At 42.6% G+C, this 16,106-nt stretch overlaps 1 protein-coding gene across 3 annotated transcripts in view; it reads right to left on the bottom strand.

Annotated features, from left to right (window-relative positions):
- SRRM3 (serine/arginine repetitive matrix 3) overlaps positions 1-16,106 on the bottom strand; it is a 672,576-nt gene that overhangs the window by 152,574 nt on the left and 503,896 nt on the right. For all 3 annotated transcript variants that reach the window (XM_069614948.1, XM_069614950.1, XM_069614949.1), the window contains 2 exons: positions 2,358-2,462; positions 1,357-1,534 (listed from right to left, as the gene is read on the bottom strand). In XM_069614948.1, coding sequence (XP_069471049.1) covers positions 1,357-1,534; positions 2,358-2,462 — 283 coding nt within the window. The remainder of the gene's footprint in view (positions 1-1,356; positions 1,535-2,357; positions 2,463-16,106) is intronic.

The following is a 16,106-nucleotide window of genomic DNA, read 5'->3' as shown; positions in this document are numbered from 1 at the left end:
TACAGCATCATCCTAGCTCGCAATCACAAGGGATACTCTACCTAATTTTGAACACACTGCTCTTGCACCAGGGATGGATTTGGAGGTGAACCCTGATCGTACATTTGTAAATTGTATAACATTTTTTGTGACCTAGATAAAACAGCACATTGATCCACTGCGCAGTTTGGTTTTGCTTCACCAGTATCACTGCATTCAAATCGCTCCGTTTCCTAATATTCAATGAAAACTAAGTGCGTCTTCTCTCAGACTAATTAGGTGGCGGGAGCAACCACAAAAACAGCATTGAGTAAATGCCACCAATGGGGTGCAGGACACTTTGGGCACCGCCCATCAAGGGCCCAAGAGAAGGTGCAAACATGATCTAAGGGACCTAATGAAAGCTGCCCCATGAAAAGGAGGTCCTTGCCAGGACACAAAAGGATGCTGGGACTCAGCCATGTAAATGCTAAGTGCCCATAATATTAGCTTTTGCTTATGTAGAAACGGCATCTTGAAGGCTTCCCGTAGGATGTGTGCAGTTAGTGACTGCTCTCACCCTAGTAGGGGGTTCCAGACCCCTCTCTCAAAGATAGGAGTGTTCTTTACACGCACCCTAAAAGAAGAAAATTACTGCATTCTATGAGGGTGTGTAGGTCCTCTGCAATGAAACCACATTAGAGATGCAATACAGACAGCTGTGGCATGCTAATAATGCTGTGCACACAATGTAGTAAGGCAGGTTCCAGATGGATTCCCCCTGCGTTCAACACACTTTAGCACGATTGCATTATAATATGATACATCACTGATCTGTTTGATGGGCCTGTCTCTTTGTTGGGCCTGCATACCTTCCGTAAATGGTGTAGCACTGGTAGATTTTTCAAATATATTTTATCTGTTTGCTGGATCGGCATGCTTGCCACAGCCAGGGAATTACACTTCTCTGTTTGCAAGGTCTACATGCTTCAAGTGGTTTGGTTTTCATAGTTTGCTTTGTCTTTTGGTTGGGTATGGGTACATATTTCGTAGTTTCTGATCACCTACCACCTACCAGATGTAGTTAGTGCATATGACCCCTGTCAGCCATAATAATAGGCACAGTGCCCACCACAGAAGATGTATTATAGTAACGTTGTATACGTTACCATAATCTGTGAATGGTTGATATTCCATTGTCAAGGCAGACCCTATTAATTCTGCTATGTGCTTCAATGATGAGACCAAGACTCTATACATGACCTGCCTATCCACCTTTGCCAAACTCTAGGTGATTGAGAGGGGAAGAGGATGACGAGGTAGTTGGAGGAAGGGCAAACAATGGAAAGATGGGGGAGGGGGGTATGACAAAGAGTGAGAAAAGAAAAGCATACGTACAGCTTGTGATTTTTCTGCCACGGTGCCATAACCCTGGCGGCCGTTGTGGGTGCCGGTCTTATGCCCATTCTGGTGGGGCGTAGCAGACCGGCTGTGGCAAGTGCGTGAGGACGAATGACTGCGGCTGGATCGGTGGCTGCTGGGGCGTTGGCCATCCTCTCGGTGGTGGGGGTTGTGCCTGATTGGGAAGAAAGCTGTTGAACTGTTGTGTATGAATACACCATTAGATAACCTTGTAGTATAGGAAACACATGCATTAATAAGTGGGAAGGCACCTGAGAGTAAAAGCAAGAGTCACCGGGACATCATTATAATGGCGAGATAATAAGGGGGGGGTGGGTGAAAATGCATATCTTGGCCTTCTCAAGCATTCTCTTGTTTCTGGTTCTGAAACGTTATGGTGCCTTGGCTCAAGCAGCTTGGGCCTAAATATGCCGGCACAGGTTGCACTTACGAATGTAAGCTAAATAAGCCGTCTCCTTCAGTAGTATCCTCTGCCCCTATGGAAAGATTTCCAAACACTGAAACACAACCTGTAACCATTTATAATAGAACGTTGCCATGAAACCAGTCCAGTCCTTGAGCAAGAGCAAGCCCCAGCGATTTAAAAGGAACTTGCACAAAACCAGCTTTTCCCCCTGAAGTTTCCATAAAACAGAACTTGTTTAAGTGTAACACCACCACATCATTTCTTAAAATTGCTTCCTGATGATGGTGAATCTCCTTCATTAGGAGCTATTATCCATATAACCATTTTGATGCAGTACTTGTGAAACCTCAGTAATTGTAGACTGCCCATTTGTCAATATGAAAGGACATTTCGAATGTTGGCTATAATTGGCATGAGTGGCCAACGTCAGGACAAGCAGGACTTCTCCATATATGGGATTTATATAATGTAAAGCATTTTTAAATTCCTGCTGGAAAATGTGTCCAATTAAATATTTAATCGGGATAAAGGAGCATTGTGGGTGCATCGTTGATCCCCCATTCAGGCCTACCTGCTGGGAGACTTTCCACTGCTATAATCAGAAGAAGGCGAAGGGCTGTGGGAGCTGCAGCTGCTATGGCGGTGGGACCTCTGTGAGGGTGACTTTGTCCGGGACCTGCCAGAAAAATAGAAAACACATTGAGTGACATTGTTCTAGCAGAAAGATAGCAGTGCAAGGGATAGTTTCAAAAAGGTAGTGTTCAGGATTCAAACCCTAGGTGGACACTTAGGGCGTGATTCATGGAATAACTTGCGTGGAAAAAAAGGGTATTTGTACATCAAACTGTGCACAAATCCGCATTCGTTGATTCATGGAACCGGATGCACAGTACTTTTCCTGGAGTTCGTGTAGGCTTAGCACGTCTCTGCGAGCTGTCAAGGGCCTTGCACGAGACTCCATGCAGAGCGTGGGCGTGGCTTGCACAGAGGGCTGGGAAGGGGGCGGAACACCAAAAATGGACAAGAACTTGCTAAAAAGTGGGCATTCCGAGGGACAGCCTGCACGGCACAAGATGTATTCAACCTCTCGGCTGGAAAATGGCCACGCAAGTCCTTCATACTATCCGCCACCCGAAGACAGGCGTAGGTACACTCGCGCATAGGATTCACAGTGTAGAGGTGGTTTAGCATGTCGGATTTAGGGGTGTGTGTGTACGCAACCGGGGTTCTGAACATACTTAATGGTGCATGTAAGTAGTGTAGTGGGGTGCAGAAACGGTTTACGGGGTTTGCACACAGATTTTCTGAGTTTAGACCGAGTTAAGATGTTTCATACGCATGGTGTCGGGTGCCAGGAACAGTTACGGGGGTCCCTGCGCAGGGTCCCCGAGATGCAGGTGTGCTTGCCCGCAACCCGACAAACTTTTTGAAGGGTGCATGTATTTGCACCCAGAGGAGCGCGCAATGGTATCTTATCTGGCTGGTTATGCTTTGCGTGTGGGCGTGTCTGGGGCCTTCCGGTCGCGACTTGCGAATACAGTTACTTTGCATAAATAATTCCATTAATACATGGGGCCTGCATTTTTTTTATCTGCGCGCAAACATATATGTTTACAATGTTAGAGCGAGTGTTGTGAAAAAATAATTGAGCACCAATGCTAGTGTGCATTGTGCATTTAGTGATTTAAGCATAGAATCATTTTTGTCACTGTCATATTAACAACATTAAATAGCTGTTGTCATTGTTACTTTCTCAAAATGATCACTGATATTTGGCAAAGCATCCAAGCACCATCATTGGTGCAATATGTTGCATTTCCTTTTATAAAATGTGTATTTCAAAAGAGTGCAATAGGAGTATATGAAACTGTCTATCTTGGAATTATCACCTTTTATCAGAAAATCTTTTTAATGGTTATTCTAAGCTTGGATAATATGTCTTGCTCAGTAAGACACGTTTAACGTTCAAATTAGGACTACGATATACATTGGAAGTGATCATTAGAAACAAACATTTTAAAGAACGTTAAACAATTTCCCTTTTTAAAATTACATTTGCAGAGATTACACATAATTTCATCTCTCAAAACGTCCTTCATTCTTGGAAAGGATCAAGCTCTGATTAAAACTAATCTTCATTCTTTTGGGAGCACCAAGGCAATATTGCATTTTGCTGTACTGGCGAGGCCACCGATTAGTGCTGCTGTGCCCACATATTTGTTACAGTATGCACACACATCAATAATTATTCAAAAATAGTAAAGAACAAACACAGTTGTAGAACTCGCTAACTGATCCTCTGGTCCATTAAAATGTCTGTCAGAACCCTAGCATACACCACAGTATATCTGTGTTCTTCTCTCCTCCATCCATATGGACAATGTGCCCTCAGCGTGATGGTGGCATTCCCTCAGGGCACACACAATAGCAATGTAAGTCTTTAAAGAGCCGGGTCGGCCTCACCAGGGTGTATGCCTCGCTCGCTGCTGCTCTGACTCCACTTTTCACTGTAAAAAACACAGGATTCCCACCTTGAAGATATTTGTATTTTTTCTCTGATCGTGCTGCTCTCAGTAATGCCTTAGAATGTGACTCTCCCTCAGGGAGACATAAAGCGAAAGACAGACAGAGACAGGTATAGAAAGAGAGCAAAGAAAGGGAGAGAGAAAGAACAAAAAAGAGAGCACGCTAAATTGATATATGGTACACCAAGTACAGTTGGAATATTTTTCTATAGACTGCATTATAATGTACATAAATAATGTATGCATTAGCTAGGACAGGTGTAAAAGTTTCCTGAGGCATATTCCGAACCTCAGCCATGAATATGTATAGTAATTTAATGGTGCTATTTTGCAATACGAGCTAATTCAAGAGCTTTGGTGTGGACACCTTCTGAAGTTGTATGCGTGGGCCTCATTATAGGTTTGCCGGTATCCCACCGGTAATTCTGGTGGGTTACCGGCAAACGTACCTACTGTTACCGGCGCCTGATATCCTGGTATTATCAGGATATTACAGGTGCCGGCAACGGCGGTCATTCCCCATTCCTTGGATTCCCATAGGACTCCATGGATGGAATTGAGGCACCGGTAATACTGATGCCAGTAATACTGGATGTTTTTTGCCAGTGGGGGCCCGTTTTACCTCGCGCTCTTGACTGGAGGTAAATCAGTCAACCCCCACCGGCAACCTTGTATTTTGGTGCTGCAGGAAAAGTTGCGGTAGCCGAACCAAACTTATAATGAGGCCATAGTTTGCAAAGTAACCAGATCTTTATTTGGGAACTGGCAGAATCAGAAGCCACAGTTTAGGAATCTTCTTTTCCTGATTAGAAGATATGTATCTTTTATAAAGCGTCATTCTGTACGCTTTCTGTAACCTGTATGTAGCAATCATCCCTTCCTTGATGGGGAAGGGTCAGTCATTGTCAGTGTATGATCATATCAGCTTGCCACTTGACAGGCACTCATATGACAGAACATGTTACACACACTCTTCACCACCTCCATTGGCTTCCTGTGATGCAGCTAATTCACTACAAGGCTATCGGTATCCCTCAACGTGGAATCTGTTGTTCTGGTTGCCCTTTCTTAAGGCTAAGCTTGGCGGCTATACTCAAATTCACATCTTCTTTCTGCACTCATCAAACGTCTTCAGGTTTCAGTCTTGCTGTGTAACGTCTTAAGTGAGAGGAAACTTCTGGGTGTACAAACGCTTTATAAATCTCCTAAGCGTAAATATGGGCACACACAAGGAGGGCCTTACTCCAGAAGCTTTGGAATCCATAAGGGACCTTGTTTTCTCGTCGGCATAGACCTGGCTCCTCAGAGACATGCAGTCTTTGTTTTCAGGCAGAGTGGATGATTTGGAATTACCACCATAACCCTAAAGTGATAAAGCTCCAACCTGGACCATTAATAAGCATGGAGCACAGCCTTTGGTTGTGCTGTACTCCACCCTTAACTGACCATTATAGCTCAGGCACTCCTGCAATGAAGTAATCTCTTGCTCAGACTTGTAGCAGTCCTTTCATTCAGTTCTTCTGCGCCATAATGCCCAGGGGCACAAACACCCCCATCCTCAAGCAAAATCTGAATATTGAACTGCCCCCCTACCTTAATGAAGCTTCACCCACGCTTTCCATCTGGCTAAAACAGGTGTCATATAAATACCAAGTCACAGTGACTCAGCACAAACAGAAAACACGTGGAGTTCGAATGCAGCATTTGACCCCCATTTTCTCACATAGAAACAAACATTCATAGCCTAGTCTCACATGTCAAGTCAAAGGGGCAGCACAGAGAATGCTATTCACCTACATTGACAAGGTTGACCATACGACTCAAAGTCATGTTTCCAGTTTTAGAATTTCAATAGGCACCCGGGAGGGGGGCACAGCCAATTAGGTTCTGCGGATCGCAGGCTAAAACCTGTAATCTCAGCCTGTGTTCACAGAACCAACAGGCTGCCTCCTCTGCCATTTAGAAAGACTAAGGAAAAGGGGGGCGGAAAACCTTCTTTTTTGTTAAAGGGGGGCTTGACTCAAAGAAGGCGTATATAACGTAGATCAGAGAGGAGGGAGAGTCAACAGCTACCCCTGTTTAACCGTGTCGCTACGGTATGTTTACACAAGGCAGAGAGCTATGTTATAATTACTAGCTATTAAAGGTCACAACAGAGGAGTGGAATACAATTAAATTTATTCGGACATACATATAGAAATGATCAGTTCACAGAAAGAAAAGAACAATGAAATTGAAAGATCACATATAAGCCTTATTTGGCTTGTAAAAAAGAGAGCAAAAACAATATAAATATTAACCCGTACAGAACTGTTATTGCATCACAGTTTACTGAGTGAGGGCTAGTAACATATATATATAATGTGGATTTCAAATGCTACAGTTAGACTGGTAGTATGTCATTGTGGTCGACACATTTTTATAGGTGTTTCGGGTTTGGGATGTATTCAGCCTCCACTGAGTGGAGATGTTCACGGATGAAGGGTCTGAACTGTCATCAGGACGTAGTTAGGACTGGTGAATGCCTATTGTAGGGAAAGAGTATGTCATAAAATGGAATAGAAGATGTGACCACATAGAAAAATCTATGTGAGGGATTCTGCACTATAGGAGACCTACCTATGTTCTGTCAACGGTTGAACATGAATTAGTTTAAGAGAAGCATCTAGTTGATTCTGGCATCCGTGATAGTAATCTACAAGGAGAGTGGTGGTAGTGAGTAAACCTAAATGATATGATTGATCATACGTGGATAGTTTATAATTTGGTTGTAGCATACCTTATTTCTTGGTATGCGTTCCAGTGGAGGTACTGGAAAAATATTCACAGGTGAAAATTGCTGTGTTGTTGGAGGCTTTGTCAGGTTAGAAAAATAGCCAAGGCCGCTGTGTAGGGGTAAAATCGAGAAATACGATTGGTGGATGGTACTATAAAAGTTGGATGCTTGTATCAAAAGAACATTTTTTGCGTGAGAAGAAGTGGAACCAGGTTGTGACGGTTGTGGTTACATAGTTGGGCTGCATGAGGAGTGCAGACGCTCAGCACGTTTATTGTTTATGGCAGTGAAAAGGCGGGTGCCTTTGTGACCAGTGAAAGCATGAGTGGTTATTTATTTGCATGGCTGTAGTGGCTGTAGTGATTTGAATCGAGTTACAGGAGTGATGTCTGGCATGGAGAAATACAGCCTGTTTATTGTCTATGGCAGTGAAATGGTGAAAGCCAACTTAAATAGTAAACCATGATTGATTATTAAGTTGCACGTAGTGGTTAGTACATTTTATCAGGTTTGAGGACTCAAGGCTAGCATGACAATCGTTCGTGCTAGGTAGAGAGTGCTCAAATGGCATAGCCGCTAGGAAAAAACGAGACTAGCAAAAACTATGTAGTAATTAAATAAAAGCGAAAATGCCAGCGGTGAGGCAGAATTTAGTAAAAGAAATCCGAATTGCTGGTTCGGAAAGATTCCGTGGTGATCGCTAGTTTCTTACCTGAAAAAGCGGAAACGTGAGATAGATGAAATACGTCTGCCGGACGATTCGGGAAATCGAGTCTGTGGCTTGGAAATGGGGTGTAACGTAAATACGTAAGAGAAGAACCAGACGCATGCGCGATGACAGGTCAGGCTGGGACACTAGACTGAATGCATAGGTGTGAAAGACATGTTACAGAGAGAGAATTGATGAGGGTTCGGTTGACTGCGTTGGGTGTGGCTGAGCTGAGTGAGAGGATTATACTGGGAGGTAATGGGGAGAGAGGCAGGAGGAGGAGTAGTGTGATGTTGGATTTTGTGAGGCAGACGGGGAGGTGGGAGGAGTTGTGAGCTTAAATGGAGCCAAATAATAATTAGTGGGTACGGTGCACATCATCCTATAGTATGGGGAAGCGCCTGCGTGGGTCCGCCCACGCTTCCGATAATTAAGAAGAAGAAGAAGACTGAATGCGTGCAGAGGCGTTTGAGAAATATCCGCGCATGTGCGGTGGAGACAGATTAGAGACACTTTATTTGGATTAGTGCAGTGAATGGAAGGTGACCATGAGGAGTGCACGGCATGTTGTAGTAATGCCGGAGTGCATCTAAAAGACATAGAAACTGTTAATTATCTTAGACAAAAAAAGCATGTCTGCTTGAGCAACTCAGTACATGGTTTACAGAATACTTATTTAGGTGGCATACATTATGCTTTAATTGAATCAAGGTAGTGTGTCTCTGAATGGAAGATAAAGACACAATTGCTTAATGATATTACAATTGAAGCAAAAAATGGTTATTTTACAAAGAGATGCATAGTCTTACATGGTAAAAACAAGGACTATTTTAAAGAATGATCACAGTAACCTAACAGAGGCAAGGGTGTTTTTCCTATGTTGACGTGGTTTTAAACCGTAATTGATGAAGTCAAGAAAAGTCTTATTCTGGTGACATATATTATGGTTTGAACTTATCATGCCGGTGAACGTACTAAGGGATGTTAGAGACATAGTCGCCTCAGATACAGAGACAATGAAACATTATGCAGTAGAATACGTAGTTTTACAAGATTCAAGATACTCATTGAGTGGCATACATTTTGGTTTAAAAAAAACATGATTGTAGCTACCGGCATAATTGCTTGTAAAAATGGTGTGGAGACACAAATGACATTAATAAATGACAGAGCATACAAGGTGAAGGGCGGAAAAGGAATTATTTGAAAAATAGATTCCATTGGATTGCTATATTAAGGCCCTGTTTCACTGAGTTAAGTTGGAAAACCCATTTTTGCTCCAGTTTGCGCAATGAGAGGTCTCTATCACCACCTCTGAAAGGATTTCTGGCTGTTTGTAAAACAAACCAAAAAATGTCATTGTGGGTATGGTGTTTCTCTTGGAAGTGTGCCACCATTGGCTTGTCTGGAACAGCATTCTTAATGCACGAGCGATGTTGGCATATGCGTTGTCTCACTTCTCTCTTACATTTACCGATATATAGCAGGTTGCAAGGGCATTGAATTGCGTATACTGTCCATTTACTTTTACAGTTGGTGAAGGTTTTGAAATTCCAGTTCTTTCCGTTGAGATCAATGGATTTCATATTTTTTGTCAAACAACAGACTGAGCATGATCCGCATTTGAAATGACCTTGAACAGGTGGTTGGTTCCACAGGGTGGTTTGTTCGTTTAGCCTCGTGGGCTCGGTGTAGGTGTTGACCAGCCGATCTTTAAGATTGCTACTCCGTTTAAATGCGAAACGGGGTTTGGTAGGCCTGAAAGAATCAGTGTAAAGAATGTTCTAATGTTTAAGGATGGTTTTCTTTATTTGATTGCTGAGAGGTGAAAAAGTTGTTACACAGGTGATTTTATCTTTACAGAGCTCTCGTGGGGTAGGCACAAGGCACGAGTCTCTGCTTTTGTTCTTGGCTCATTTTCTAGCTTGACAGATGATGTGGCTAGGGTAGCCTCTTTCTTTCAGTCTTTTAGTGAGGTCTCTAATGGTTGTTTCAAAATCTTCTCGTTTGGTGCAGTTGCGCCTTAGGCATAGAAATTGACCAAAAGGGAGATTTTCTTTCAGACTTAGCGGGTGGAAACTCGTAAATTCCAAAAGGGTGTTTTAGGCAGTTGGTTTCCTGTAGAGAGTTGTAGCTAAAGCATTGGTGGTGTTTTTGTAGACCGTGAGGTCTAAAAATGGAATAGAGTGTTTATCTGACTGGATCGTGAACTTGATGCAAGGGTCTTTACTATTGGGACATGTAAAGAAACTTTGTAATTATGTTTCATTTCCTTTCCATGTCATGAGGATATCGTCGATATATCAGATCCAGAAGCCTATCATTTCTTTAAACGGGTTGTTGATGTCATAGATAGATTTTGTTTCAAAATAGTCCATGAAGAGGTTGGCTATGTCTGGTGCAAAGGTTGCTCCCATCGATGTGCTATGGCATTGTTGGTAAAAAGATGTTTCGAAAATGAAGTAGTTTTCGGTGAGCGCGATCCGAATACATTCTAGTATAAAAGCTGTAGGTGGTTCAATGTTGGTTCTTTTATCAAGGTATGTAGCTAGGGCTTCGATGAGGTCTCTAGAGTAGTCTGCTCTATGAAAGTCTCCTCCAAACAGGTGCTCACCTGCTCTTGCAGAACTATCAAGGACAACATCTCCTCTCTCGTCCCTGCCTTGGTTGATTTCTTCAACACTCCTTTGCCACTGGCTCTTTCCCACAACCACTCAAGCACTTCCTTGTGCACCCTCTCCTAAAAAAGTCATCTGCTGACCCTTCCTGCCTGGCTAGCTATCACCCTATGCCCATCACCATTTCCTGGGCAAACTCCTGGAGAAGTTGGTTATCCCCCAACTGACCCACCACATCGAATCTGCTGGCTGTCTCCACGACCGCCAGTCTGGAGGCACGGAAACTGCTTTCCTGAACACCTGTGAGAACCTGCTCTCTAATCTTGATTCTAACTCTCTCTACATTCTGATCCTTCTCGACCTTTCATATGCCTTTGACAAATATCTCCCTGCATAGCCAGCTGGGATAGTATTTCATAAACCTGATAGATGTTTGCGGCCATCCACCTTATGCGGTAGCCCTTTACATTTACTATAACCAGGGAAGATAAGGTTTTTTTTTCGGAAAGCCCACCCAGTATACAAGTGTGGTGATCAAAGCTGCATGATCACTTTGATCATTAAACAATAAACTTTGTGTCAAACGTAATCATTCTTACTCTAGGACTTTCTGTTTCAAATACAGCACGTATGTAAGACGTCCTCTCTTTGCCTCGCCAAGTCTTAAAGTTTGACAGCTCACTTCCATTAGACGGTGGCAACAGATGCACGTTGAAGTCATTCAAAACTTCATACCATTTATTTTCCCTTCTGTAAGAGGAGATTCTAGTATTTGTTTTGTTGAATTTCCCTTATACACAGACTGTTACCTCTGAAAACATTAATGTCCATTTCTTCCATAGAAGGACATAGCGCATTAAAGTCTCTGGCCACAATGGCAGCTTTCTCGCCCACCACCTCTTCTGAAAACCAGTGCATCAATGTCCAGACTACTCCATCCAACAGAACAGCAGTAGAGCTGCCATCCGGAGGGTAATACAAAGTCATGACCAAGTCTTAGACTTTGACAAAGGGAAATCACTGATGACCACCCACAACAGATTGACATTATACTTGCAAGCAGCTACCACGTAGTGGATTTTTACCCCAATACAGAGGCCACCAAACAGATGTCCTCTCTTTTACATGCTGGTCTTCTTATCATCGGGTATTCGTCTATCAGTAATTTCCCTATGGCCCATGTTTCCTGTAATACAAAAATATCTGCAGAGTTAATTAAACTCCTACCCTCTGGATTTGACATAAATGAAAGGTAGCCCCTTGTGTTCCATGACATTAAAGTGATTACACTGCTAGGGTTGATCAGTCAATGGACTATACTCTGCACATGGATCACTTGCACGCCAGAAACAGGCTCCCCATAGTTACTTTCTTGGCCATAATGGGTGTGACCTTTCCATGCTGGTGTCATAGGCGGGCCATATACTTGTGAATTAACCTGTATCTCAAACCCCAGCTGCACGAAGTGCTCAAAGTATGCATTCACGTATTGAACAGCCATCGGAGAGACAAAAGTTGCAAATCCCCAGTTACTATTACTTCCCAAATCCATTAAATCCAGTAAGTCCACCTTCTCTCCCATGGTAATTATTTGCAAATCAGTTATCAAATGGATTAATTGCAGCAAATGTGTTCGATTTATGAAAGGATTGCTACTAGAAGTAATAGTTCCTGACAAAAAGTATAGCATTCAATGGTAACCAAGAATGTTATTGTTGGTATACCTCCACCTGCTGGGATCTAGCATCCATTTTTCTGTACCAGCTGTCAATGGGAGTGACATGACTGTGTTGCTCTTCATAAAAGGACACTCCACCTGGTACATTTCCGTCTGTGCATTGCTGTTTATGAGGATTACCCTTAGGAGCCTCTCTTACTATTGGGACTATTGGGACTATTGAGGGCGTCTCTGTCACTTTCGTTTGCTTCTGGTTAAAAGGATTATTAGAAATCAAATGAGAAGCATTGTCAGTAGTCACTGTCCTGCCCTGCAATCTGATACACTTATACAGAGTCTGTGTGTGCTGTGCTCCTTGTAACGCCAAAGTGTTCCCGCTATTCTCATTTGTTTGTGAAAGTATGTAACAGTCTTTTCCTTCAGTACATGTTAATCCAAATGGTTTACTCCTGGCCAGAGCCTGTGTGTTCAGTCTTGCTTTTTTGTTGATATTAGCCAGCACTCCACACTGCGACCTTGTACATTGCCCCGTCTTCTTCTTTGTCTTCGTCTGTTTAGATTTACCTTTGTTAGTGATCATATGATTAAACGCCTCTACATTCTCATCTGTTTCCTCATTTGAAGCCTTTTTTCTGTTTGGAGAACTTGAAGGAAGCGTCAGCGGTGTGCCAAATCACAGAGCAGAGACAAATTGCACCCCTGCGTCCCTTTGCTAGATGGCACTGATACGGGCATCCCCTAACTGTTTGATAAAATAATGTCCACATCCCTCGCTAATATAAATTTCATATCACGCTGCTCCTGCATTAGCGTAGTGCACGTAGTAAAGGTAGCATCTAGCGTAGCTGTTAATGCAGGCCAACTGTTGACATTAGGGTCAGGGCCAACCATATATATATATATATATATATATATATAGTTATATATATATATATATATATATTCCTTTGAGGTTATTGTTGAGTCGCTGAGTCGCTAGTAATTGAGTCATCAGAAGTTTCTCGATGTAAATGTAAACAAAGATTCAACAATGAATTGTTGTTTATGTTTATGAACGCCGTTGGAGAGACACTGAAACTGCTGATGGAACTCCCAATGTCACTGCCAAAGGACTCGAGCTCACAGTTTGCTTTTTAGTTGCAGGCGAGAAAACACCTATGATTTTTGCACGACTTGCGTCCTTTACAGAGTCAGCATTCGCCTTGGCTTTTGCATTTGGCATAGGACGGATAGCTTTGATGGCTGAGTCTTTCCTCGCTCCTGGCATTTCAATTACATTGTCATTTGTTATGGCGTCTGCGCTCAACATAGAGTAGGGGGCTTTAACCCCAGAGACTTTCTTTACTCTCGTTGAGACTGCAGACAAAGATTTCCCAGACCTTAAAACGGTTGTTGAAAATCCTGTTCGATTGGAATGCAGGCAAACACGGGTTTACTAAAAATTTTCTTCCGACCCTTTATGAGACTTGTTGTGTCCATTTTAAGTACAATCTTCTGTGCAGTGTTTGTTTGCACTTTGCAGTCACAATGTTAAAGTAGGCAGAACGAAAAAAGAGAGTTTTAACTTAGACCGCACTGTGCGCACGGACTGCAGAGACTGCGACTCAACCCGACTCTGATCCCAAGACAAGCACACTCACATGTACTGTTCCAGCTTGTGTAGCTTTTGCCAGGCTCAGCCAGTAGCTTGTAGAAGAAGCAGGAAAAGCAATCGAGTCCTCCCAAGCACTCAGAAAACAAAGTTGACTGCAGAGACCGCGACTCAAGCAGACTCTGCTCCCGACATGCATATATTCCCAGGTAAATGTTTGAGAGGGTTATTTATGTGCTTTCATCCTAACCTGTTGTAGATGTTGGGAGTGGTAGGTCCTAGAAAACAAATTGTGCCATCCGCCATCCAAGAGAATGTGTAGGTTTTGTAGAGTGTAAGGTAGCATCGAAAGTATCAAACACTAGGTTATTGAATGTAATGTATTTGAAAGTAGGAGACATTTTAGAGTTTTTGTTTATAATTTGAATTCAATGTCTGCATGCAATTTGTGTCACTGCTCTATGATGGGTTGCTTAATATCCCAAGCGTTCAATGTCTTGTGAATTATATCAGTGACAAGTCCCAAACAGGGCAAAATGGGCCATCGTCGAAAAAGTCCACTCGAATCTATTTTGAATCTTTTCTGTTTTTCCACCTTCATTTTTTATATATCAATGGCAGACTGAAGCATTGAAGTGATTTTAGGAGGTCCATCGAGCTGGCTTGCTCTGCCAAACGTGACCTACGAATATTTGCTGGAAACAGAACTTTTGGATCTGTACCCCGTAAATATTTCCAGAAACATTTTCATCCAGCCTTATTGATATTGACATTCAAACTATTGATCACATATATGTTAGCAAAACATTATCTAAATTTTTGTGCTTTTGCAGCGACCCACACAAACCAATCAGTGCCCACTGTATGCCTTTCCCTAGGTATTAGCCTAACTGACCGATTATAATCGATCGAATGGTACATTTGGCTGAATTCAGCCAGTACCATTCGATTGATTATAAAACAAAACAAACATGTTGAGTGGTGGGTTGCAGGGATGCCCCCCGCTCCCCATGTTCCGTATGTTTCGCCTTGGGGGTTGCCCGGGTGTCCCCCGCTTCCTCAGCATGGGAGGCGGGGGACCGGAAAAATAAGTTGAAAAAAGAAAAAACGGGACCCTGCGTTGCCGAATCCGACCCGCGTTAGAGGGAAGGATGTGACCCAGCAGGGTTGCCGTGGACCTGGAGCCGAGCAAGCAGGTAAGTGAGGAAGTGGAGGGAGGAGGCATTTTGGATGAATGTTGCCATGGATTGGGGTTGTTTCTTGGACAGATAATTGTTTGCATGCAAACAGATTAATGTCGAACAGTTTGCAGCGTACAATTATCTGTCGTACAGACAACCCAGAAAACCTTTCCCTACACCTGTGGGATCTTGCCTTACCTCCACAATGCATGTGACATTTCTTTCCCTTTGTTCTTTGTTTTTGCATATTCCAAGGTGAGAAGCACCAAAGGTAGCTTATTTCATTAAAAACTAAAAAGTTACATTGATTTTGTGTGCCAAATTCAGAAAGTTTTACCACTACTTATATGGGCCACAAACATTTTGCTTCGAAATGTTGTATTAGGCACTTTAACAGGTATATTTTAAGATCACCTGCATCACAGGATACGGTTCACTGATCATTAAAAGTAGTTTATTACAAAAATCATCAAAGAGTTCCATACATCTTTAAGTACAATAAAAATACATTTCCAGTCACAACCAATTAATAGAACATATTAACATCAAAAAGTCCTGGGACTTAAAGACAGAAACGCATAAGTCCATTCTACTACTGACAGGTCCAACAGTTGATAACTAAGGCTTTGGATCCACCGAAATGCAGAGCTACATATATTGTGCCGAAACAAAACAGAGGTGGGCAACATTGTTTAAAATATACCTCCTAGGAAAGGGACTACGTTTGCCCACCTTGACTTCTTCTGTTTAGTGGTGTGAATTAAGCAAAGTGCATCACTGTTTACACCCCTCCAAACTCTCATGGGCATACAAAGGTCTGATACCTATATTAGGGTCCATCTACCAATACAGGAAAACAATGAAATGGTCCCTTGCCTAAAAACGCGAATAACTTGTACCTTAGATTGGCTATGCAGAGTAGAGAGGCTAGCAAAGCATCTAGAGATGGGATAGGCTAACATTCCTTGACAGCCACCTGTTTTTTCTTTCTAAGCAACCTGTTTTTCTACAGTGACGTTTGAGTTACAGTTTTTACAATAAGCACAATCTGTCATTTGCTCGGATTTTGGAGCAATCTATGCATCCCAGGATTTTAAGTTGCAGGTGAATATATGTTAGCTACTTGGTTTTTGATACACAGTTAATATCCATCCTACAAGCCACTATCATCTGTGCTAAAGTTGCCCATTTTTTGGTACAAGATGCAAATTGTGCACTGCTGTGAATGCAGAAACACCCAAC

The sequence above is a fragment of the Ambystoma mexicanum genome, chromosome 9, assembly GCF_040938575.1.
Source record: "Ambystoma mexicanum isolate Mex_15411 chromosome 9, UKY_AmexF1_1, whole genome shotgun sequence".
NCBI classification, from domain to species: domain Eukaryota; kingdom Metazoa; phylum Chordata; class Amphibia; order Caudata; family Ambystomatidae; genus Ambystoma; species Ambystoma mexicanum.
The sequence above is the reverse complement of the archived record's forward strand: the minus strand, read 5'-3'. Positions and strand labels throughout refer to the sequence as shown.